Source organism: Ipomoea nil, unplaced genomic scaffold (assembly GCF_001879475.1).
Source record: "Ipomoea nil cultivar Tokyo-kokei standard unplaced genomic scaffold, Asagao_1.1 scaffold2144, whole genome shotgun sequence".
Classification (NCBI taxonomy): Eukaryota; Viridiplantae; Streptophyta; class Magnoliopsida; order Solanales; family Convolvulaceae; genus Ipomoea; species Ipomoea nil.
The window spans coordinates 3,813,288-3,840,237 of record NW_017618572.1 but is presented as its reverse complement, the minus strand read 5'-3'; the positions used below and the strand labels follow the sequence as shown (position 1 = coordinate 3,840,237).

The 26,950-nt window shown below is 37.5% G+C and overlaps 2 protein-coding genes across 2 annotated transcripts; both read left to right on the top strand.

Annotated features, from left to right (window-relative positions):
• Positions 1-7,875: 7,875 nt before the first annotated feature.
• LOC109148652 (uncharacterized mitochondrial protein AtMg00810-like) lies at positions 7,876-8,769 on the top strand. The gene has a single exon (XM_019296388.1). The coding sequence runs from the start codon at positions 7,876-7,878 to the stop codon at positions 8,767-8,769; it is 894 nt and encodes a 297-aa protein (XP_019151933.1).
• Positions 8,770-16,436: 7,667 nt separating this feature from the next.
• Positions 16,437-23,668, top strand: LOC109148756 (TMV resistance protein N-like). The gene is made up of 5 exons (XM_019296479.1): positions 16,437-16,974; positions 20,161-21,253; positions 21,347-21,622; positions 21,727-22,818; positions 22,906-23,668. Exons 1-5 carry the CDS (start codon positions 16,496-16,498, stop codon positions 23,554-23,556), a joined length of 3,591 nt encoding a protein of 1,196 aa, XP_019152024.1. The 5' UTR covers positions 16,437-16,495; the 3' UTR covers positions 23,557-23,668.
• The last annotated feature ends 3,282 nt before the right edge of the window (positions 23,669-26,950 follow it).

Below are 26,950 nucleotides of genomic sequence, written 5' to 3'. Positions count from 1 at the left end.
TTATTCACCTCCTGATGATACGGAGACTAGAAAACTTAGAGATTTTAAAACCGTTAAGATCCCTAGAGTTTTCCTGGGTATTTATAGATGTGATGAGAACCCCTCTTTCAAGAGGAATGGGGAACCTCCTTTAGGAATAGAAATCCTTTTAGGAATGTGACCTCCTTTAGGAATAGAAATCCCTTTAGGATTGTGAAACTCATAACCTTATCCATTATACATCTTTTAACCCTTATAAACTTAAATTTTAACAGAATGAGAGGGGGGGAATTTCACCCAGTAATTCCGCCTTTACACATCACTAATCATCAACGTGAGTACCTTATGGAATTACAACCTTTATTATATAAATCATTGTTAGGAAATAATTATTTCTAACAGTCTCCCACTGATTCATATGAGCATGACACCTTAATTATATAAATCAACGTTAGGAATAAATTATTTCTAACAATCTCCCACTTGATTCATATATGCGTGACTTTACAATTTTCAATCCTTAATTTGAGCTCACTTAATATGAAAATGTAAAAGTCACCACCTTATCGAACTTTATTAACCGAATCATGGCGGTTACAGGCCTGACATAGCGTCCCGCTCCCTTCCATGTATCACAGTTAATAAGAATTCGAACCATAATAATAAGGTAAAATCCGAAAGTACCTTATTCTTTATGTCTTAAACAAGACCATTATTATCACTTCTGAATTATGCATAAATAAGTGATCAACATCAACCATAACAAAATCAAAACCTGAATAGATATCTAAGAATATCATCAACCTGATGTGCTATCAAACATAAATCCATACATGTATGACAGAGTTAACCGTTATACAAGGACTTTACCAGTATGCACATCCTTCCAACATGGCCAATGAAGGTCGTGGGCGCCAATCCCTTAGTCAACGGATCCGTGATCATAAGATCGATGCCAATATGCACTATTGATACTCTTTTGATTTTGTACCTTCTCCTTAACAGACAGAAATTTCAAATCCATGTGCTTGGCACCACTAGTATATCTGTCGTTCTTTGAGAAAAACATAGCTGCTGTATTATCATAATGAATCCTCAATGGTTTGGCTATAGTGTCGACAATGCCCAAACCATAAATGAAATTACGCAGTCATGATTATTGAATTGTAGCCTCAAAGCATGCTACAAATTCTGCCTTTATAGTGGAAGTAGCAATGACAGGCTCCTTCACACTCATCCAAGATATTGCTCCATGAGCAAGTGGAAAAATATATTCGAATGTGGATTTTCGGGTATCCAAACATCCGGCATAGTCTAAATCCGAATAACCTATAACCTCCAGGTTATTCGTTCCTTTTATAGGTGAGCATGTGGTCCTTAGTGCCTTGTAAGTATCACAGGACCCTCTTTTGCAGTTTTCCAGTTTATATCTTTCTAAAACTTTGTTAATGTGAGTCTTCTAGGATAAACCTAAAATCCCATGTGATCTATCACAGAATATTTCTTATTCCAATCACATATGAAGTCTCACCCATATCCTTCATTTCAAAGTTCTTAGAAAGATATTCCTTAACATCACGCAACATCCCTTTATTATTAGCAGCAAGAAGAATGTCGTCAACATGTAATACTAGGATTACAAACTTGCTTCCATTAAACCTTTATGTAGATACACCGATCAACAATGATCTCTACAAAACCAAATGACAATTTCAGGTGCCATTGTCTAGAAGCATGTTTTAATCCATAGATCGACCTCTTCAATCTACATACCAGATTTTCCTTTCCTGTGGCCATGAAGCCTTGCGGCTAATCCATGTACACTTCCTCTTTTAATTTACCATTCAAAAAGGCAATTTTAACAACCATTTGGCGGAGCTCAAGAACAGAATGAGCCACCAAAGCTAAAATAATTCTCAAGGAGAATTATTATCCTGTATGGCTTGGTTAAATGAGACTGGATAATTATGAATGCTCAAGTCACTTTCATGCTCAAGTGCATAAACAATATAGTCATCAGGAATGGCTGATCTTTTCTATCTAGTATATCTCCTTAATGCCACTTACTGCTGAGATTGCACTTGATCATCATCTTGAGTTTTAACCTCATCTTCATTTACAATAGCTTCCTCATGAGGAATTGAAGCATCTAGTTGTTGTTGTTCCAAAGTATTTCCATAAGGCTACACTGCAGCAATAGGAACAACAACAGGAAAAAGGATCACTTGATGAATCTGGATCCATCAATGACTCCTTAATCTCAACATTACGAGCTCCCACACTCCCACGGACTTCGCCATTTTAAATGAAGCGAGCATCACCAGACTCAATAATCCTCGTACTTATGGTTAGGACAATAAACATATACCCTTTAGACCTTTCTGGATATCCAATGAAATAACCACTAATGGTTCTGGATTCCAATTTATTTTCATGTGGATTATATATCATCACTCCAGCTTGACAGCCCTAAATGTGAAGATGCCTCAAACTAGCTTTCCTTCTTGTCCACAGTTCATAAGGTGTTTTAAAAAAAACAACCTTACTAGGAACCCTATTGAGTAAGTATGCTGTTGTCTTTAATGCATATATCCACAATAAAACAAGCAATGTACAGTTATTGACCTTACTCCTAACCATATCCCTTAGAGTACGATTTCACCTTTCTTTCACACCATTTTGATGTGGTGTGCCTAGCATTGTGTATTATGCACAAAATGCCCTTAGATTCGAGGAATTTCTTTAAATGGGTCAGGAATTTGTCCAACTTTTGATGTTTTCCCATAATACTCATCACCTTTATATGATCTAATTGTCTTTACCTTTCTATTTAACTGCCTCTCAACTTCCAATATGAATGTTTCTAGGACATCCACAGACTGAGATCTTTCATGCAGTAAATAGATGTAACAGTACCTAGAATGATCATCAATAAAGGTAATAAAGTACTTCTCACCGCCCCAAGACGGAACATCAAAAGGGACCACAGATATTTGTATGTATTAAATCAAGTAATCATGAGCTTCTTGTGGCTGAGTGTACTGATACATGTCTGACTTGCTTTACCTTTATGCAATCGACACATGCACCATTCCAGTCAGTAAAATCCAATTGAGACAAAATTCCAACTTTAATAAGTCTCAATATCCTTTCTTTGGATATATGACTAAGCCTTTTATGCCACAAGTCAGCTGGAGATTCTTTTGGCGCACTCCTTTTAACACAAACATCACATTAAACAAGGAATTAACAAAGTCATCATTAAGATTGAAACAGTATAGTGTATCCAACAAAACACCAGAACCATAAAGGTTTTTGTTGATACAAACATTTGTTTCCAATCTTAAAGTAAAAACTCAATGTTTCCAACCTAGCTGTTGAAACTTAATTAGGAATTTATGATGCTTGTTCTGGTTTTATTGGGTGATTATCGCATGGGAGTGGATATTCACCAGTGTTAGTGACTAAGGGTGTAACACCCCGTGTTACGGCCTTCAATCCCGGATTAATTATTTAATTAATCCCGTTAATAATAATTAAATATGATTTAATTCGGTTAGGTTTCTCTTTAATTAATTAATATGGTCCACTATGGACCATGGACCCTTTATCCCTAAAACAAGTCCTTAGTCCTATAAGGAATAGAATTAGTAAACCCATACCATTCAGGCCCTAATTAGGAGTCTTAAATATATAAATAGGGATATAGAAGGCACCTAGATCTTTCACCACCATAATCTCTCACCACACAAGAAGTTCCAAGAATCCCCTTATGAGAAATCAAGAAAGAAGAAAGCTTAAAGAAAGACCCTTCATAGCCAAGGAATTAATTAAGGCTAAGAGGTAACCCATGTCTCAACAAAACCTATTTTCATAGCTATGATTCCCCCTTAGGATTTCCCATATTATTGTGTGTTGATGATTCGTTATATTGATAATTGGTGTTATGATTCCATTGATGTTCTTGATGATCTTGACGATGATAGGTTCTTGATAATTATGGTGTTCTTGATGAATATGTGGCGTTCTTGATGATTACATGATGTTCTTGATAATGGCATGATGTTCTTGATGTTTATGTGATATTCCTACCGAATCTTGATATTAGGAGAAGAATTGTGTTCTTGTTGATTTAAAAGTAATTAGAACCCTAGGTTGTATCGTGAAACTCGTATGGTGGTACTCTTGATGTATTGGGCGGAAATTCGCATGATTGGGTGTTAATTATGTTTAGAAAAGCATGTTAGGATATGTGCCGTATGTTTCTTGATTTCGATCCGTTAATTGTCTACGTGTTGTTGTCAATTGCGTTTGAAAGTGTCTAAGCATGGTTCCGGGTTCCACAAAGGTTCCCGGGGCGTTTTTGGTGAAAAAGAGTCAGTGGGGGGTAGGTGGGGGTAGGGGACCCGCCACCTACCCGCGGCCAAGAAGGGCAGCTCCGGCAGCGGGCAGCCGGCGGGCGGGCAGCTGCCCGCCGGGCACCCGCTGCCCAGAACAGTACCCACCGGCTACCCGCTGGAAAATACCCCAACCCGAGATTTCGGCTTCCCCGTTTGATGTCCCTTGACCCCCGTGGTGTCCCAACGGACTCCGTCTATCGTGCCTATGTCTAGTTTGATATTTTGGGTACCGTTCGTAGGTTGTATGAGTCTTATATATTGTATGTTAGTTGAATTGGTATCCCGTTGACCTAGGTGAAAGAAGCATGAACCCCTTAGGATTATTCTTAGCATGTGAAGGATCGCGTATAGGTTTCGTTATACGTTTCCCCCTTCCCAATGTGTTAATATGGGTTGCATGTGCTTGCTATGTGTTATGTGTGCATGTTACCCCGATTTGGTTGAGATCAATCGGGCTATACGGGCAGTCGGATGGGCTGAGAACCATACCGGCTGTTAACCAGGCTGGTAGAGACCGGTCAGGTATATAAATATTATATAGGATAAAGGTCCACTATACGGGCAGTTGAATGGGTTGAGAACCATCCCAACTGTTAACCAGGCTGGTAGAGACCGGTCAGGTATATAAATATTATATAGGACAGAGGTCCACTATACGGGCAGTTGAATGGGTTGAGAACCATCCCAACTGTTAACCAGGCTGGTAAAGACCGGTCAAGTATATAAATATTATATAGAGTTGCGGTTCATCGGTCGATTGCGATCGACCCCTCCGTATTGTGAGACGGGGCAGGGTGCTGCGGGGCCGTGTCAGAGCTATATGCGCTGACCCTCATGTATGGGCATGCGATTGGTCCTGTGGCGCCAACAAAGTGTGCTATGTGATGAGATTAGAAGAATTGATGATACGACTGTTATGGAAACGTGACCATAGGGCTCTTACTAGTAATGCTTAATTGTGATTATTGGTTGTGCTTATCTATAACTGTGCCCTATGTGAGAATTGTATATGCTTGATTATGACTGTTGATTGTGTGTACCCCTATTTGTCGAGTCGGTTCCCTGATTTGAAAGCTAGAGTCTCTTAGGATATATCTTCATGCTTCGAAATGACTTTTCGTATATCTATGTATATAACTATATGTATTGTATTTCAACGCGTTGGAGTGGGTTACCAGCATCTCTCGCTGAACAGATATATTTAGCTTTCAGGCACAGAAGAATAAGTCACTGGAGCACGCTAAAACTTGGAGCGTAGAAGTAGATAGTTTCCCTTTCGGCCTGCATGCCATGCTTATGCATTTACGTTATTGAGGATATTAGTTAGTTAGCCTGTGCACCTGAGTTCTCTAGCTCAGGTGTGGCATAGCACCCCGTACTCTTGTATTATGTTTTGGGATCTAATGAGATTTCACCTTTATTTTATAAGTTTTAAATGTCTTGAAAATCTGAGGTGTTACATCGGGAGTAGCTCTAACCGCTTTGCATCCTCACACTCGTATGAACCCAGATTTAATATTACATTTGGTTAGGCACTAGGGGAATAAACACTTAAATCCCTGGAATCTCAGTCTTTCCCCATTGTTTTCGAAACCCCTGAATCATTGCTTTACTTTATTTATTTTATGCAATCAATCATCCAATCAATCGTTAGGATTAGCTTCATAAAATAATTTAGTAGTCAGTGCTTAATACAACCACTTCCCTATGGATCGATTAACCGATACTCCGGGTATTATTTGTTTACAAATATACTACGCATCACTTTATCCTCTGATTGGACTGTGAGACAGCTAGATGTTCATAATGTTTTTTTCAATGGTAATTTGACTGAAATTGTTTATATGCGACAACCTCCTGGATACATGATAAGTGCCAAAGATGATATGTTTTATAGGGTGTTTCATAGGCTAATTGTTCTATAATTAGAGTCCTTTATGCTTAATTCATGCTTAATTAGCTTAATTTTATAGAAATTAGGATTAAGGGCTAATTCTATTGCATTTGTAGAAAAATAGCAAAACATTGTCATTTTCAGGGCATTCTGGCGACAGTTCGGTAAAATGATCATATATTGAGCTAGGAGTGTCCAAATGAGGTGATTTAAGTGGCTATGGTTCGGGATTTTCAAGGGCTACAACTTTCATTTTGGATGAAATTTCCAGAAAGTTCCATGCAGCTCGCAACGTGCGCTGCAGCGTGCTTGGACGGGACAGTTAAATGAAATTTCAGATTCTAGGGCTATTTACAGGCTTGTAAGGGGATTGTTTTAGGAGAAATATTTTTCCCCATTTCCTCACCTTTCAATTCAACACTCTTAGATTAGGTTAGATTAGGGTTATGTTAGATTTACATTTCCTTGAAGATCTACACTTATTGTTCTACAAATTCTCCTTGGATTCTTACACAATAGATTGAAGACTTAGGTAACCGTTCTTCCTTGTTTATTATTTCATATTTAATTTGTGTTTTGTTATCCTTGTAATGATGATGAGTGCTTAGATTGCTCGGATTTGGATTTGATTTGATTTGTAGATTATGTATTCATGTTTAGTATGGTTTATATGATGAGATTTGATGTATGGATTGTCCTTAAATGCCTTTGTTGTAGAGATGTGCATATTGATCTCTTCTCATTGTAGGATGAGTGTGAGAGTGGGAGTTTATCAAGAGATTGCACTCTCCTTAGTCTTGCCCTTGCAATCCCCTTCCTACGATCTGAGAGGGCGAGCTTAGGGGAGGAGACGGTAGACCACCCACTAAGTGTTTGATAGAATGCCTCACCCGACGTAGGGAATGCGAGTTTAGGTGTGACGCCACCTAATGTTGGTGCCTTGGTTCTTCCTTAGGTTAGGCAAGCTTTGCATCATCCCTTGTCCCAAGTTAAAGACCAGTGAATGCATGATCACAAATCCTTTCCATCCAAATCCCCGTCTACTTGTGTGTTTTCTTTTATTTCTTGATTTCTTATGCTTGCATCCCTGTTTCCTTGCCATCCCCATCTAGCACCTAGTTCACTCTTGTTGAGACATTGTGACACCTAATTGTCTTGCATTTCACTTGCTCCGACTTGCCATCTTTGAGTTCGACACTCAGGCGTTTTTAATTCCCGTTTACACTCAATTTCCTAATCATGTCTGTTTGTTGCAGAGATCCTTGTATGGGTTAAAACAAGCTCCGAGAGCTTGGTTTAACCGCCTTCATACGTTTTTATTGTCTGTTGGATTTCAGGCATCAAAAATAGATGTCACTATTTTGTTACTCCTAGAATTCTACTTATGTTTATCCTTCTAGTTTATGTTGATGACATTCTGGTAATGGGAAGTGATCTGAATCTTGTTAGTTATTTACTGTCAAAATTGTCTACTACTTTCAAGATTAGGGATCTTGGTGAACGAGGTTTCTTACTTGGTATTGAAACCGTTAAGTGCAGTGATGGGATCCTTAGCTTCTATCTCAGCAACAGTATATGCTTGATATTTTGAAACGTGCTAGTATGACTGATTGCAAACCTCTGTCCACCCTAATACCTCTTTCGAAATCTCTTTCTCACACTACAGATTTATATGATGATCCTACGCAATATTGGTGCCTCGCTGGAGTTCTTCAGTATCTTACTATCACTAGACCAAATTTATCCCTTGCAATTAACCAACTTTGTCAACATATGCATGCTCCTACGATCACTTATTGGGAACAAATCAAGCATGTGTTAAGGTATGTCAAAGAGACTCTATCTTATGGTTTACGTATCCGAAAATCTGAGTCTAGAGAATTGCATGCCTTCTCTGACTCAGACTGGGCTGGTTGTCCTGAGGATCGTAAGTCAACCAGTGGTTATGCTGTTTTTCTTGGATCAAATCTTGTGTATTGGGTGTGCATGAAGCAAAGAACTGTGGCTAGATCTTCTATAGAGGTTGAATACAAAGGTTTAGCTGATGTTTGTGCTGAGGTAATCTGGGTTCTCTCCCTCTTACGAGAGATTGGCGTGACTGCGATCTCTGTTCCCAAGCTGTGGTGTGTTAACCTTGGTGCTACCTATCTATGTGCTAATCCCGTTTTTCATGCTCGCACTAAACATGTTCAGATTAACTATCATTTTGTGAGAGACAGAGTTGCCAAGGGAGAGATTCAAGTCAACTTTATCTCCACCAAAGATCAACTTGCTGATGCTCGCACTAAACATGTTGAGATTGACTATCATTTTGTGAGAGACAGAGTTGCTAAGGGAGAGATTCAAGTCAACTTTATCTCCACCAAAGATCAACTTGCTAATATATTTACAAAAGCTTTAGTAGGTCTTAGGTTTTCTTTTCTTAGAGACAATGCAATCTACTGGTCACGTATGTATCCTGTGCTTGATGGGAGTATTAAGACTCTATATATTTAAGTTATATTATGATTCACAATCCTAGTCTCCCTATGATTTACAATCCTAATCTCCCTCGGTCTCCTCTTTTATATATAACTAGAATCTGTACTCTTGTAATTATTACTGTTAATACAATTAATAACAGTTATCATCGGCGCAACTACCATTGTTCCTTTGAGACTAAAGTAGTTACGGCTCTCTTTTTAAAATCTAGAATAACCTCCGATTCTCATTGATAATCAATGATTGTTTTAATTTAAAAATAAAATTTGTACACTTAAAATCCATGTAAGCATACATTGAGATGCTACATTTTAATATTGTCACTGTCACATCAATGACAAACTGCTAAATACATAACTTTATAACTTAATTGCACTATTTTACAAATGTAAGGAGCCTCGTTTGAGCTTTTTTTCTCAATTAAGAAATTTTTTAAAATGTTATTGACTCTATTACATTGTAGCATCTGTTCAAATATATTTTTCCAACCTAATAAAACATACAGAGTTAACAATGCTTTCACTGAGGCTCGATCTCATGATCTCCCATAGGGGAGGTCACTACATGCCATCTGAAACATTGAGTTTTCTAACTTACGTCAGATTAATCCAAAGTCTCAGAATCACTGCTCAAGAGCCACTAAATGAGGTAAATAGCAAGTTGTCATGTCATAATTGTATTATTTCTTACACTTAGGAAGTCAATTTGATACGAAGTACTACTTTTATTTTATTTTATTTTATTTTATTTTTCTATAAAACAAAGACAAGACAGTCATTAGTAAAACGTGAACATCCTATCCTACTGGATTGTAGTTTTAAGGTTTAAAAAACCAGTCAGTGAGACTAAAACAAAATTATTGATAATTTCAATTATATTGTTTGATATATATGAGAATATTGAAAAGGAATATAATAGTACAAAGACCAAAATTTTTGTGTAATTGTAATTTTTAGGAAACGATGTACAATTATTAGAGGGAGGACAATTTGATCTTCACTCCCCCCCCCCCCCCCCCCCCCTCCAACGAAGCACAAAGTGTAGTATATGTTCGATATGTTTTCTCTAGCTAAGATATAAATTAAGTGAAATTTTAATCGTTAATTCAATTTGCATGTTGTTGTAAGTACTGTATCTCTTAGTCGCCAAAGTATCAAGTGGATGAAAATAATTGTCTTTCAACCAATTATGCACAACTTAGGCTAATTTATATCATTTTTTCAGTTAAAGTCATATTTCACCTAGTGCGTATATTCGGATAGCAGTGCAAAATTTCCCATAAATAAAAATATTTTCCTTTTACACTTAAGATATAGTTGGACAAAAATAATCACTTTAAAAATTGAAAACTTTTAATTTTGGTCACTAAAAATATGACTAGGACACAAAGTAGTCATTGTTGACACATAGCAGGGGATCGGATGAACAGAAGAACGAGAGCCAAGGACTTTATTGTAAATGATTGTTAAGTTGTTACAACTCCCTTTCCCGCCTTCCTCCTTCTGTATATATTATGTGTTTGCTCTTCATAACAGACTGATGAAACAGTTACCACCCTCAACTCTCTCCACCTATATTCAGCTCTCTCATCTCTCTTCCATGTTAACACTCTAAATCCGAAATGGTATCAGAGCAGCGGCCAGCCAGCTACGCTGCCGTACTCTCCGCCACCGGAGAATCCAACCAGGGAGCGCCGAACAGCCAAGCTCCAGTTCGTAGCGCTCCGATAGCCGTTCCGCAACAAAACTCCATTCCGCAGAGGAATGTCTTCGACGATACTGAAAATCCTCTATATCTTAGCGTTAATGAGAATCCTAATGCGATTCTCGTAAGTTCTCCGCTCACAGGCAGTGGAATCTATGGATCCTGGTGTATCTCTATGCGAGTAGCACTTGAGGTCAAAAACAAATGGGGACTCATCGACGGAAGCGTAGCCACGCCGGAGAAGAGTCATCCTCAGTATTCGACATGGAGGAGGTGCAACCTGATCGCTTGCTCATTGATTTTGCGATCCATTCATCCGACGATAGCACAAAGCGTGATGTATATGGATAAATGCGTGGACATTTGGAACGATCTCCGAAGACGGTTCTCTCAACGAGATCCACACAGGATCTCAATTTTGCAGAGTGATATAAATGAACTGAAACAGGGAGCTCTCTTAGTGAACGATTACTACACTAGATGCCGTACGTTGTGGGAGGAGATGAACTCATTGAGACCGTTACCGGTCTGTAAGTGTGAGCCTCGATGCAGATGCGATCTGGTGGATGAAATCAGAAGAGATCGGGAAACAGATCAGATCATCTGATTCTTGCAAGGTCTCAACGAGGACTATAACTCACTAAAATCCAGTGTGCTCGTCCTTGATCTGCTACCTGAGATGCATAAAGTCTTCGTCATGGCTGAGAAATATGAGAGGCAACTGAGTATCATTAATCTGAGTACTGGAGGTTTGGAGATCAGCCATGCAAACGCAGCACAAACTGCTCAGAGTTCCACTGGTGAGACAGTTGCAGCTTTTAATCACTTCAACAATAAGAAGAACTTCAATATGGGAGGTGGAAACAAAACTGCTAAGTGTGTCTTCTGTGGTATGACCGGACACACCATCGAAAAATGCTATAAAAAGCATGGATATCCACCGGGGTGGATACCAGGCTACAAGTCGAAAGGAAAACAACAAGCAGCTGCAGTTGGCTTGAACTCTGATGGCATTGTTACCACTGACCAAATTCAAAAACTCATATCACTCCTTCAAGCCCAAGCGGGACAAGACCAAGCTTGTACTACAACAGCAGCAGTGTCTCTCATACCAAAGTTTAACAAATCTGAGGGCAGCAATGCAGGCAAGTGTTCTGACTCATCTTGTATTAACTCTGTTAGTTTATCTTCCTCAACATGGATCCTAGACTCAGGGGCTACTGATCATATAGCATGCTCTATCAGTTTCTTTCATGAATATCATACTATTCAAGGGATGATGGTCAATTTACCTAATGGTGATCACATTATTGTGGAACATGTGGGAAGCATTAAATTAGCTGATGGCATATGGTTGAGAGAAGTGTTGCATATCCGATCATTTAAATTCAATATCGTCTCTGTAAGCAAGTTATTGCAAAACTCATCCTATTCACTAATATTTGCATCTGGCCAGTGTTATCTGAATGACCATGGGAAGATGACTAGATTTGCTGAGCAGGAGAAAGGGCTATATATGCTAAGTAGACCTCTTGTTAATTCTTGTAATCAATTTGTCTTGCAGTGTAGTGTTGATCTTTGGCATCAACGTTTGGGGCACTATCCCTTTAATAAGATTCACTTACTTTGTGACATTCCTAATTCAAATAAAAGAGATTTGGCTTGTGATGTGTGTCAGTTTGCAAAACACAAACGGAGTCCTTTCCCGGTAAGCAAGACTACTTCAGGTGCTTGCTTTGATTTGGTGCATGTAGACATTTGGGGCCCTTTCCAAGTTAAGTCACTACAAGGAGAGAGATACTTCTTAACCATAGTTGACGATTATTCAAGGTTTACATGGTTAAGGTTGATGAAGAGCAAGTCAGAAACACGCAATCAGATGAAGGATTTTTATAAACTCATTCAAACTCAGTTTGGCATGCCCATAAAGACAGTACGAAGTGACAACGGGCTGGAGTTTAACATGGAAAGCTTCTTTGCTGAGGATGGCACGATCCATCAGAGGTCCTGTGCATACACCCCTCAACAAAATGGCATCGTTGAACGTAAACATCAGCATATTTTGAGTGTGGCTCGTGCACTTCGGTTTCAAGCTAATTTCCCCCTTGCATTCTGGGGACATTGTGTGATTCATGCTACTTATCTGATTAATAGACTACTATCTGCAGTGCTGGGGTGGTCTACTCCATACCACAGGTTACATGGACAAGATCCAGATCTCAGTAGCCTCAGAGTACTCGGTTGCCTATGCTATGCTGCAAACTTATCTCCCTCTCGCCATAAGATGGATGCTCGAAGCAAGAAGTGCGTCCTGATTGGAATGCCAGCCGGAGTGAAAGGTTATTTATTATATGATCTAGTCAATGAGTCTACATTGGTGTCTCGTGATGTAGTCTTCTACGAGAACCAATTTCCTATGGCTGAACAGAATGACCAGTCAGCCATTTCTGAAGAACAAGCCTATAATCCTTCACTGCCAAATATTTCCATCATGGGTTATGAAGAGATGAGCTTTCAGGGGTGTGATAAGGGCACTCCTCTGCTAGACATAAATTCTCCCAGTGATCATCATAGCTTCCACAACTCTATGTCAAATCAGAACACTGGTGATGGATGCAGCATCAGTCACCAGCTGCCGATTCCATCTCATAATCATGACTCTGTTGCACATGAAGACGTCGTGATTAGCCCAGCAGACATCTCTGTTGATCAGCCTCGCCGGTCTAACAGGCAACGCAAAGTCCCTAACAGGTTACAAGACTATTATTGTGACACTGTGTGCTCTAGCTCGCCACATCTCTTCTCTAAAGTTGTGACCTATGATCATCTTGCACCCTCACATAGAGCATTTGCCATGGCAGTCACCACTGCCAATGAACCAAAAACTTACAAGCAAGCTATTCAACATGACTGTTGGCAGAAAGCAATGAACGCAGAAATTAATGCACTTCTAGAGAATAAGACATGGGAGATCACAGACTTACCTTCGGGGAAGGTACGTATTGGATGCAAATGGGTTTTCAAAGTAAAACTCCGAGCCAATGGCACGATTGAATGGCACAAAGCCCGGCTAGTGGCTAAAGGATATACGCAGCAGCTTGGGGTTGATTACCTGGAGACATTCTCCCCGGTAGCAAGGTTAACCACTATTCGCACATTTCTTGCCACAGCTATGTCCAGAACCTGGCACATTCATCAGATGGACATAAATAACGCTTTTTTGCACGGAGACTTAAACGAAGAAGTATACATGGTGCTACCCCCGGGTTTTGAAAGTGCAAAGCCTAATCAAGTATGTAGATTGCTCAGATCGCTATACGACCTCAAGCAAGCGAGCAGACAATGGAATGCGAAGCTCACTAATGCTCTCGTTCAGATTGGCTTCAAACAATCCACGACTGATCCCTCTTTGTTCACCAAGGGAAGTGGCAGCAACTTTATTGCCCTGCTCATATACGTTGATGACATATTGGTTACTAGTGCCCAAATGGATCTCATTAAGTCTCTCAAGCAGTTCTTGGACAATACTTTTAAGATCAAGGACTTAGGGCAACTAGGCTATTTCTTGGGGATTGAAGTAAGCATGTCAGCAGAGGGATTAAATTTGTGCCAAAGAAAATATGCCTTAGACATACTTGAAGAATCAGGCTTTCTTGGTTGTAAACCAGTGAAGACACCAATGGTGCAAGGTCTCAAACTCATGCACAGTGAAGGTTTTCCTCTTCCTGATGCTGCCACTTACAGGAGATTGGTAGGCAGACTGCTGTACCTCACCGCCACGAGACCTGACATAGCTTATTCCGTCCAACAACTTAGCCAATTCGTTGATGCTCCCACTGATTTGCACTTATCAGCCGCTCACCGGGTGCTACGATATACAAAGAGTTCTCCAGGCCAAGGATTATTCTACCCCACGAAAACCAGTCTGAACCTCAAAGCTTTTTTAGATTCAGACTGGGCAGCCTGCTGCGAGACACGCAAGTCCATTACTGGCTACTGTGTTTTTCTTGGACCTGCTCTCATCTCATGGAAGTCGAAGAAACAAGCCACAGTGTCCAAGTCCTCCTCCAAAGCTGAATATCGTGCCCTCGCCTCCGTTGTATGCGAAGTTCAATGGCTTACATACTTGCTTACTGACTTGCAGATTAAACCCACCATGCCAGCCACAGTCTTTGTGATAACATATCTGCGGTTGCCATTGCTGAGAACCACATCTTTCACGAGCGCACCAAACACTTGGGCATTGATTGTCACATAGTCAGGGAAAAGTTGAGCCAAGGATTGATTAAACTTCTCTCTGTGTCTTCAGCAAATCAAGTGGCAGATGGCTTTACTAAATCTCTGCCCGTCTCTCAGTTTCAGAAGTTCATGTCTAAGTTGGGCACACAAAATTTGCATGCTCCAACTTACGGGGCGGGGGGTGTTGACACATAGCAGGGGATAGGATGAACAGAAGAACGAGAGCCAAGGACTTTATTGTAAATGATTGTTAAGTTGTTACAACTCCCTTTCCCGCCTTCCTCCTTCTGTATATATTTTGTGTTTGCTCTTCATAACAGACTAATGAAACAGTTACCACCCTCAACTCTCTCCACCTATATTCAGCTCTCTCATCTCTCTTCCATGTTAACACTCTAAATCCGAAAGTCATCACTTTGGTATAGTAGCTAATTAATTGCAGAATATTTTTTTGAATGCTACCGACTCTATTACATTGTAATATCTCATGACCTTCCATATGGGAGAGTCACTACATGCCATCTGAGCACAAGGTGCTTGGCAATTAATTGCGAAATATAATTGCAATGGTATTTAAATTTGGTACTGAAACTACACATTTCCTATATCTTGATAACTAACATTATAATTTTATAGTTTTTCAAACCCTATAAGTGGGTTAGTGATAGGATAATTGAATAACCATATTGATCTTAGATGCAATCCATACACTCTTGGTCTAATCCGTCAAAGCAGTTAAGACGTAAATTAGTAATGATTAGGAGTTGAACAGAGCACGTACAGATGGAACGGTTGCACTAAACATAGAGCCTATACACTTATTAGAGCACCGCTTCAAATTAAAGAGCAGTTGTTCAATGCACTCATGTAGGAGAGCACATCACAATTATTAGAAGGTTGTTGTACTGATTATTATAACCGTTATACTTAGTAGTTATTGTCCATTATAAAAGCATGGCCCATGTATAAGCGGGCCAAGGGCACCTAAATCTTATACTCGATCATGTTGGGTGTGAAATGAAGTAATAAGGCACTTAATGCATGAGACTAAGGATACTATAGCACAGAGGAAGAGAACTCTTATATTATCTGTTGAATACTTGTTTACAGAAATGTCTTTATATAGATTAAAGACCAACGATAATATACTGAAAATTATGTCTTTATATAGATTAAAGACCAAAGATAATATACTGAAAATTAGGATCAAGTTCCCACATGCATGAAGACTAGCATTAATACTAGGAAAACTAAATCATTATTAACTAATTCAAATAATAAAAACTAATAATAGTCTAAACTAGAATATCATAATTAAATATTGCTAACAGATCAGACTCTTAGCAATACAAGTACTTGTTTCTGTTTATCACTTTACCCACACACAAATATTCTCCGTAACATTCTTACCGTCACTCAAATCAAAATAGATTATATAACATAACCTTACTCTACTTCAAGCAAAATCTTATCAACTTATTGTCATCCATGAAATTGAGCAAAACAATACCCCTTTATAAAATTGGTGAAATAATGCAGCGCAACATTTTATACAGTCAACTTTGGTGGATTCTTTGTTTCATATTTAACTACTCTAATCATGCCCTAAAAAAATTAAGGCCGGTGTTTACTTTTATCTATCTATTTTAGTTTTTTTTTTTGCAGATACAATATTATATTGTTTTAGCTCGATTATATTAAGAATCATCATCACATTAATTATAGATTGCGCATAGTGCATTATTGAGTTGCGTACTGCAGATCCAGTTTTCCGGCCATACCTTTCTTCACCATTGCAATGGAACAACCTTCTTTTGGTTCCTCCTATGATGTTTTCTTGAGTTTCAGAGGAGAAGATGTTCGCAAGAATTTCGTCGACCATCTCTACAGTGCCATGCAGCAAAGAGGAATTTACACTTTCAAAGACGACGAGAAGCTGGAAAGGGGAAAGTCCATCTCGCCCTCACTTGAGAAGGCAATCGAAGAATCGTCCATGGCGGTGGTCGTCTTCTCCGAGCACTACGCTGATTCTTCATGGTGTTTGGATGAACTGGTGAAAATCATGGAGTGTATGGAGGTGAAAGGTCAAATGGTTGTTCCCATTTTCTATGGCGTGGATCCGTCGACTGTGAGGAAACAAAAGGGAAAGTATGGAGAAGCCTTTGAAGGACACGAAAAGAGGTTTGAGAAGGAAGGAGAAAAGGTGAAGAAATGGAGGGAAGTGTTGGAGAATGTATCCAATTTGTCTGGTTGGGATCTGGACAACACTGAAAATGGGTAAATAATCTTAAACTCTATTATTTATGTTCATATTCAGATCAGATCACTGGTGTTTTCCTTAGCTTTAATCTAGTCTAATCCTTTGGATCTGCAATTATATAGATTCGCAAAGTTTGCACCCAAAGTAGTATTAAAATGAATCAAATTTATTATATATGGATCTGAAAGTTTTTGCTGTAATTAAGGTAAGGATTAAGTTAATGAAGTGTGTTTTAAAACTTGGGATGGTTTAAGGATCGGATTTTCTTTAATTTAAAGCTCTTGGAGCATGTTATGATAGTGATTTGGATCTTGTAAAATCATTTATGCATGCATATATAGAGTTTTTTGCACTTTTGGTCCCACGACTATAGTGGCACTAGCAGAATTGATCAACGACTTTTGAACCTTGCAATTTTAGTCCACGACTATTGATTTTTTTACAAAAATGGTCCTTCCGGCCACTTTTCTGTCAAAATTCCACCGAAAAAAAAAATCTCCATTTTTAACAGGGCTAAAATTGACATTTTACTTATCTCAACTCTATATTCCTAATTTTTCCAGTTGATTCTCTTAAACAGTTAAACCAGGCTTGGATAGGAGCATGATAGTGTAATTAATCAAATCAAAAGTCAGATTTTGAAATTTAGCTATAATTTTAAAACCAATGGAATTTATTTTTTTACAATTAAATTTGTTTATTAAATATTATTTCATTAAAAAAATCAATTGTTTTCTTTTCGAATGATTATTTATGTTTATTATATTCAATTATTTTATCTTATTCATATTATCAAATGTATAAGTCAATTAATTCAAGTTAATCGTTTTACATTTTAGCACTAAATTATCAATTTTAAAGTAACACTATTTTTTTTTCCACAAATGAATCAATTACTCCCTATCAACTTAATTGATTAAAATAAAATAAAACAACAACATTAATTAAACTGTGCCTTGCACCTATCAATGACATTGTGGTCTAGTAGCACGAAGTGGCTCTTTATATGTGAGGTTAACTCGTAAAACATTTTATATGAGAGTATTTCTATGCCAATTTTAAATTTTAAAATACAAACGAATGAATATTTAGTCACTAAGTTATACACTAATTACCTGTTTGGTTAGAAGAACTAGAATTTTACTCCTACCTAATTCCGAAAGCAAGTACATTTCTTCGTTTGGTTGGAAAGAATTGTAATTCTAGTGAAATTAGAATCCCATGCATCTACTTGTTTTTCAATTTCACAGTTTTTGAGAAGAAAAATATATACACTTTGAGATAAAATTATCTTTATATTATATAACCTAAAAATCTCAAATTAATGTTTCATTAATTTAGCTGCTATAATAAGTAAGAACATTTTAGTCTTTATATTGCTTATTCCATTTCAATTTTCATAGATACCAAACACTATTGCAATTGAAATTTTCAATAATTTTATTCATATAAACTAAACACTGAAATTTAAATTTCCACTTTATTCCTATATTATTTCTCTTCCATTGAATTGCAATTATTTCCTCTCTAATTCACTTTTTACAATCAAGCGTCTTATGAGTGTAAAATCAATTCCTAAATTTTTGAAAATGTAAAATTAATTCATCGGTTTTCACATGAACAAGTAGCATTTTAGATTCACAATATAAATTGATTAGGAATTATAATTACATTGTGTCACATTTTATTTTTAGAATATAACATTTTTAAATTGATAAAAATTTGTGTGAGATAGTCTCACGATTTCAATTCGTGAGACGTGTCAAATCTTTGACTAATGAGGTCAAAGATCTAATATATTAATCAAATATTCGACCCGTCTCACAGATTGAGACCCGTGAGACGGTCTCACACAAGTGTTACTCTTTTAAAATTAATAGAATATAATTTTTTATTTTTGAGTTATGATGCAATTTTTTTTTTTTATGATACTCGTATTCAAAAATTATAATATAATATGCGTTGATTAAAAAACAAAATAATTTTACTATAACGTTAAATTTGTAAATGTAAAGGGTTGAAATTCATTAATATAAACATATACACCGGTAACATCTAATATCTAATATCTAATTTCTGAACATTAAATTTGTAGATATAAAGATTTGAAATTAATTTCTAGACTTTTTATTCATATATAAACTAGACTTGTAGGTAAAAGAGCTGTAGAAATAATTTTAACAGAAGACAGGTGAAAACGACTTTGAATTGAATTTTTGAGAAGCTTGAGGCTGGGGTTTTGTGGAGAGGAAATTGAATTTTTGAGAAGCTTGAGAGGAAAGCGGGAAAGGTTTCTAATACTGCTTTCTTGCCGCAATTGGGTATCGGTTTGTGCTTGCACTAATTTTGTCAATTGCTGAATTGCTACTGTAGCCCTTTTCCTGTTGCTTTCTTCTGATTCTTGGTAGTGATCTTGCTTATTTGATGTCAATTGCATTGTTGCTTTTATTTCCTCTGATTTTATTGCTCTTTATAAGCCTAATTTCTTACGCAACTATACAATGATATTGAACATGAACTGAAACGTTTCAAGCCTGTCAAGAGTAAAGGAAACCCGAATGAGTTAATGTTATGGTCCTCTTATATTGATTTTGCCATGTTTAGTCTTATATTTATAAGTTTACCACGGGTGGTCCTTCGATTTTGAATTGTTATTATCCGTGGTCCAAGTTAATCACTCATGATTATTCAGCTTTCAAAACTTAACCAGTCCTGATCCTCTTGGAAGGACCATGGGTGGTTAAAATTTGATAGTTGAAGGACTATGGGTGGTTAACTTGGACCACGAATGGTAACAATTTAAAAGTTGAAGGACCACTGATGGTCACAAATGGTAACAATTTAAAAGTTGAAGGACCACGGATGGTCACATATGGTAACAATTTGAAAGTTGAAGAACTAGGTGGTCAATTTGAAAGTTTAGACTAAACATGACAAAACCACTATATTCGGAGCACCCCATATGGTATTAACTCAACCCGAATTATACTCTCGACAGTGCCTGTGGGAGGAGGTAAATAACGGTAATTCAGACAAGGTTCTTCACTTCATTCTTGAAAAGAGCGTACATAGGCATGTTAAAGGAATTAATTGTTTTTTAGTCTTCATTATTTTTTATAGTTGGAAATGCCAAGCCATCAGACTGGGAAAAGCATGTTTTGCCTCTTTTAAGAGTTGCACTTACTGTTTGTTATATATAATAGGCATGAAGCTAAGGGCATCCAACGAATTATTGAAGATATCATGGATAAATTAGGCCTGACAGGGACTAGTGATGCTCCAAACCTCGTTGGAATGGAGTCTCGTATGCAGAAATTATATTCATTGATAGGGTTGGGGTCTAGCGATGTCCGCTTTGTTGGAATATGTGGGATGAGCGGCATAGGAAAGACAACTATTGCCAGAGCTGTTTATGACAAGAACTCGAGTAAATTTGGAGGTGCTAGTTTTATTCATGAAGTCAGAGAGCAGTCAGCAAAACATGGTCTAGAGCGGCTACAACAGACACTTCTCTCTGAGATTCTTTCCATGAAAGGTTTGCAAATAAACAATGTCTTCGAAGGAACCAATATGATAAGGCGAAGGCTGCGTGGTAAAAAAGTGCTTATTGTTCTTGATGATGTTGACCACATTGATCAATTGGAGTCGTTGGCTGGAAACCGTGATTGGTTTGGTAAAGGAAGCAGAATCATTATAACAACAAAGAATAAGCACTTGCTTGTTAGGCATGATGTTGACAGAATGTATACGATGAGTCTGCTAGATGAAGATGAAGGCTCTCAACTCTTTAGGCAGTATGCCTTTAAGAAAACAAAACCTACCAAGGAATTAGAGAAGCTCTCAATTCAAGTGGTTCGCCATGCTGGCGGCCTTCCTTTAGCCCTTAAAGTTTTGGGTTCCTTCCTGTATGGCCGGGATATTGCTGAATGGAGAAGTGAAGTGGACCGACTTAAGGAAATCCCGGAAGATGAAATTTTGGAGAAACTTAAAGTAAGTTTCCATGGTCTTAACAAAATTGATCAAAAGATATTCTTAGATATTGCATGCTTTTTTAAAGGGAAGAAGAAAGCATCTATGACAAGAATACTTGACAGTTTCAAATTCCACTGTGTCATTGGTATAAAGGTTCTTATAGAGAAATGTTTGATAACTTTTTCTAAAGGTCGCATTTTGATGCATCAATTGATACAAGAAATGGGCTGGCATATTGTTCGACAAGAAGCTTCAAGTGACCTGAGAAGGTATAGCAGGTTGTGGCTATCCCAAGATATTTCTGAACTACTAACGGGAAACGAGGTAAGTATTCTTATAAAAACTCAAAGATTAAGCAACCTTTATTTTCAGGTATACAGATCACTTTTAGGAATTTTTTTTACTTTGGATTGTCAGGGTACTGATAAGATTGAAGGTGTAGCATTGAACTTCAGGGCTGCAACAGATGTGAAAATTAGTAGTGAAGCCTTCACACCCATGATTAAGCTCAGGCTACTCAAAATTCACAATGCAAATGCTTCTCAAGTTCCCAGTTTTTTACCCTGCGAGTTAAGGTGGCTCGATTGGCATGGATATCCTTCAAAATGTTTGCCTGCTAGTTTCCAAGGAGAAAATCTTGTTGGTCTTAAAATGCAATATAGTCGTGTCATACAACTTTGGAAAGGCTTGAAGGTTTATCTGATAATTCATTATTTATGTCCATTTTTCTTTCAGACTGTTTCATTCAATCATATCATGAGGGATTCTTATTTCTCTTTTATATTTCACACCTACAGGTTTTGGACAATTTGAAATTCATCAATCTTAGCTACTCCCAGAAACTGATTAGAACTCCAGATTTCACAGGAATCCCAAATCTTGAAAGGTTGATTCTTGAAGAGTGTACGAGTTTGGTGGAGATCCATGCTTCTGTTGGATTTCTCAAGAACCTAGTTTTATTGAACCTAAAGCACTGTATAAATCTAAAGAGGCTCCCAAAGAGCATTCATTTAGAAAAGCTTAAGATGCTAATCCTGTCGGGCTGTTTAAAACTCCAAACTTTTCCTGAAATTGCAGGACATATGGCTTGCTTGTTGGAAGTATATGCTGAAGCTACTGCTTTAAGAGAGCTGCCTTCATCTATCGACTTCCTCACACACCTTAGCTTAATAAATCTAAGCTATTGCAAGCATCTTGCAAGTCTTCCAAGTAGCATTTGCAGATTGAAAGGTCTCAAAACTCTCATTCTCTCTGGCTGTTCCCAGTTTGACAAACTACCAGATGAACTGGGACAAATGGACTGTTTAGAAGTGCTCTACTGTGATGGCACGGCCATCCAGAAACCACCATCCTCCATTTCACTTCTAAAGAACCTTAAGACCTTATCATTCCGTGGGTGTAAACCTCTAGCTTCTCAGTCATGGTGTTCATCCTTCCTTTCTTGGCTATTGCCAGGAACTTTTCAAGATACCAAAGCTTCACCCTTTCTTTCTCTATCTGGTTTATCTTCATTGAAAAAACTAGATCTTAGTGATTGTAGTATGTTAGATGGAGGCGTTCCTTGTGATGATCTTGGAGTCTTGTCCACTTTGGAAGAATTGAATCTTGGCAAGAACAAGTTTGTTAGTATCCCAGCTGAAATCATTGCTCAGCTCACTCGGCTTAAGGTCCTTGAGCTAGTTGGATGCCAAAAGCTTGAAGCTTTGCCAGATCTTCCATCAAGTATAACAGAGGTTTATGCAGATGAATGCACAGCCTTGAAGAGCAACTTAGATTTATTGACTAAATACCCAAAGTTGTTCCGTGTTTCATTCACTAAATGTGCTCGACTATTTCAGGATCGATGTGACAGTCACATCGTTGATGCATTATGGCAGCACCTGCTCAAGGTAACTACATTATATCATTAACATAACGCTTTTGAGTTCGTCCACCTACCTGAACTAATAGTAAGTGATATGATCTTTATGACACAGGGACTATCTGTAGTGGATGACGATTTCAGTATCTGTCTTCCTGGAATCGAGATTCCTGAGTGGTTTACCTATAAGAACTTGGGGCCTTCAATTGCAGTGAGCTTGCCTCAAAATTGGTATAATAACAAATTCATGGGATTTGCAGTCTGTGTTGTTTCTGACTTGACATCGACTTCATTATCTAGGAGTAGTAATTATCTGAAAACAACTCATGGAATTCGAGTCCTGTTCCGTTTCAGAACCCGTGGTGGTAGGAACTTAAGTTATGGAATAGATATTGGCTCTATAGGGAGTGATGAGAATGTGGACTCTGAGCACACTTGCCTGGCCTATGTGTCATTTGATAGTTTCTGGTGGCCATTCAATAAAATGGTTCACAGCCCTAATGAATGGTGCCAAATTGAGGTTTCTGCTGATCGTTTCAGCAGAGGCCACTTGATACTCACAGGTTTTGGGATGCGCCTCGTGTATGAGGACGATGTTAAACAGAGCGATGAACAGCAGATGAACCAAAACAACTCGACTCAATCTGATGGGAAAATGGGATTGTTTCCTGCAATCTACAATGGATCAAAGTACGTGAAGAAAAAAAGGGTTGGCTATTATGACTTCTCTCGCCTTCCACCAGAAGCACAACATCAAGATTCTTGATTTCATAAACAGGTTTCATTGCAATTTTTGTTTTTGCTCTTTGCCACCTGCTTGTTTCTTCTTTCTTCCATGCTTTACAAGGGAAATTGATTTTCTTTGTTCTTAATTACAACTTAATGCCAGTGTCCTGTGACTCAATGGATTAGCAGAAATTAAAGAGATTGGTAAAACAAACCTTTAATAATCAATATGTGTGTGGCAAATGGAGGGATTACTTGGTTTTGGGCATGGTCAAAATGAGTTCAAAAGAAGTTGGATATACATTTAAGGGCCTGTATAACATCTAACTTTTAAAAATAATTACAACATTATTAGTATTATATAGAAATTTATCCCTACATAACTGATGTTGACATTCAAAGTTTAAAAATGTGAAAGGAAGAATTTAATAATTAGAGTAAATACCCAAAATGGTCCCTCGACTATATCTAAATTCACAAATTGGTTCTCGACTTTCAATTTCCACCAATTAAGTCCTTAACTTTGTAATTTTGACACGATTTGGTCCTCCATCTATTTGACCATTTGTTGACCGTGATCGACGAACTCCAGAAGAACCTTTAGCTCTCGTCGGAGCACGTGGATGCCTCCAGGATGTTGCATTGGTTCGGAAACACGTCGTCTTCTTCGCTCTGGTACGAACTCAACTACATTGAATCCAAAGGGAGGATGAAGAAAGGCGACCGGATTTGGTAGATTACTTTCGGTAGGGGATTCAAATGTAACAGTGCGGTCTGGAAATGCAACCAGAACCTTAAAAAACCGACGATGGGGACCATGAAATTACATACATATCCTAAAAAATCACAGTCAACAAACGGTCAAATAGACAGGACCAAATTGTGTTAAAATTACAAAGTTAAGGACTTAATTGGTTGAAATTGAAAGTCGAGGACCAATTTGTGAATTTAGCTATAGTCGAGGGACCATTTTGGGTATTTACTCTAATAATTATTATGATTTTAGCATTCTACTAATAACAAACTTAAGTATTATTGTTCATTTAAACAATTTGTAATACAAATAGTGTAAACAAAGTTTATAAAATACAATAAATTATAAAAACTTGCAAATATAAAATAATAAAAATTATTCAATACATAATATAGTTATGCACTACATTAATCCATACAAATTATAATTAATAAAAATTGAAATATAAATATATAATTAAGGAAATGAAATTATAAAATTAACTAAATGTGTATTAATAAATATTTAGAAATTTGCTTAAATATATATACATATACTTATGCATTATATTTATCATACATAATTAAAATACTAATTTTGTTAATTTCTAAATGTACTTATCTTAATTATAAAACTAACATTATAAATTATAATTTGAGAAATTATATTATAGAATTAGCCTAAATACATATTAATAAATATTATATGCATATACAATGTATTATACAATCATATAATTAAGGAAATGCATTCTATTAGATAATTAGAGTTTAAATTTACTTAATACAAAATTTAAAAGGGAAAATGACACTTCTTCCTCCTGAGTTATATACTTATAGCACCCCACACCCCTCCCCCCCACCCGCCGGTGTTGTTCATGTAATCACTCTTGCCCCTCAATTATTTTGAAAGTGGCTATTTATCTCCTTCTCTGTTAAATAAATGTTTGGACGGTTAAGAATGAGCGTAAAAATGGTATTTCACTTCTTTTCCATAGCTTCTCCAATATAACACTACTCCACGCTAAGTGCCTAAGTATAGCTAGTTTTCCTCCAAATTGATTTCTAACTCTGCTATCTATAATATAGAAAAGAACACGCTATTTTGAAGCAATCTGAAAAATTCAACGCATCCATGAGTAGTGGGAGGGTGCTTAGATTGGATAAAACTCTAAGCTGTAATTTTTTTCTTGAAACCTTATATATTTTTATGGCATTTGTCTATGTTTGATTATATTCTAAGAAATGGGAGATTTCGAAATGTTTTGAGGGCTGCAAATCGATGTTTATTTGATTCCTGATTGATAGTGCAATTTGTATGTATGCTACTCTGCTATATCATTTGTTTAAGTGGGATTTGTAATCTATAAGCTTTTTTGTTCCCAAAAACACAAACGTTTTTTGTCTCAATGGGTTTTTGCAAGTTTCTACTGGCGAAGGCCATGAATTTCATATTTTTGGAGAGTGTAATTATGATGTCTGCTTTTTCATGCATGGTACTATATAAACCATGATTAGGAGAGAGTTTAGTAGTAATCAAGGAAACAACATCGAAAAATTTGTAATATAATAAAGGGATAGATGGAGGTTGAAACCATTGTTCCCTAAAGGTTGAAGAACACAAAGGCTAGACCTTTGCTTACTACGTACAAGGAGCCTCCTCACTTTGAGAGGTTGCTCCCACACTGTCGTTGGTGAGACTCAATCTCGGGTCATTGTTTTCAAACTTCACTTCTGTGACCAACTGAGCTGCCCATGCGGACGGAGGTTGAAATCATGGTACATGGATACGAGGAAGCTGCTAGTTCTAGTGCCCAGTTCTTGAACAACTCAATCCTTAAATTAGCCTCATCATCCATATATGCGATTAAATTAATCTGAGGAAGCTTCTAGTCCTAAGCCTCATCAGTGCTTAAATTAATCGGAGGTTTTCTTCTATAATGCTCTGTTCCATCCAGCAGCTAATCGAAGGAAGTGAAATGTCATTTTTGTCCTTATTTTTAACAGTCCAAATATTTATTTACTGGAAAGGGGATAAGTAGCCACTTTTGAAATAATTGAGGGGGCAAATGTGCTTAATTGAGGGGTCAGTTGGTTAATTTTGACAAGTCGAATATTATGTTTAGTAGTAACACTGAAAGTGGGATGTGTTCACATGTTGCAGGTATTTTTGGGGTGCGGCAAACCAGGGATTTTGGAAGGTATCTGGGCCTTCCTTTGTTTTTTTTTGTCGTAATAAGGCAGCACTGTTCCGATATATTGAGCAAAGGGTTAGGGACAGAGTTAGCATGTGGCAGAAAAAATTCTTATCTAGAGCCAAGAAGGAGGTGTTACTTAAGAATGTGGCTCAAGCCATGCCTATTTTTGCCATGTCAATTTTTCTATTGCTTGCAGGTGTGTGTGATTCTTTGGAGAAAAATAATGAATCGCTTCTGTTGGTCCAATGATGGTATGAGAAATAGGGGTTTGCACTGGCTAAGTTAGTCACAGATGGCAGTCCCGAAGTGTAGAGGGGTGGTGCATCTTAACCAATCCCCATTCCTTGGTTAGCAATATTCTGAAGGCAAGATATTTTCCAAATGAGTGCTTCTTAGATGTTAAGCTTGGTCATAATCCTAGCTACATATGGCATAGTATCCTCACTGGGCAAGACATTCTTCGTGAGGGTGTGATACAGAGGGTGGGGGATGCGAGAGAAACGT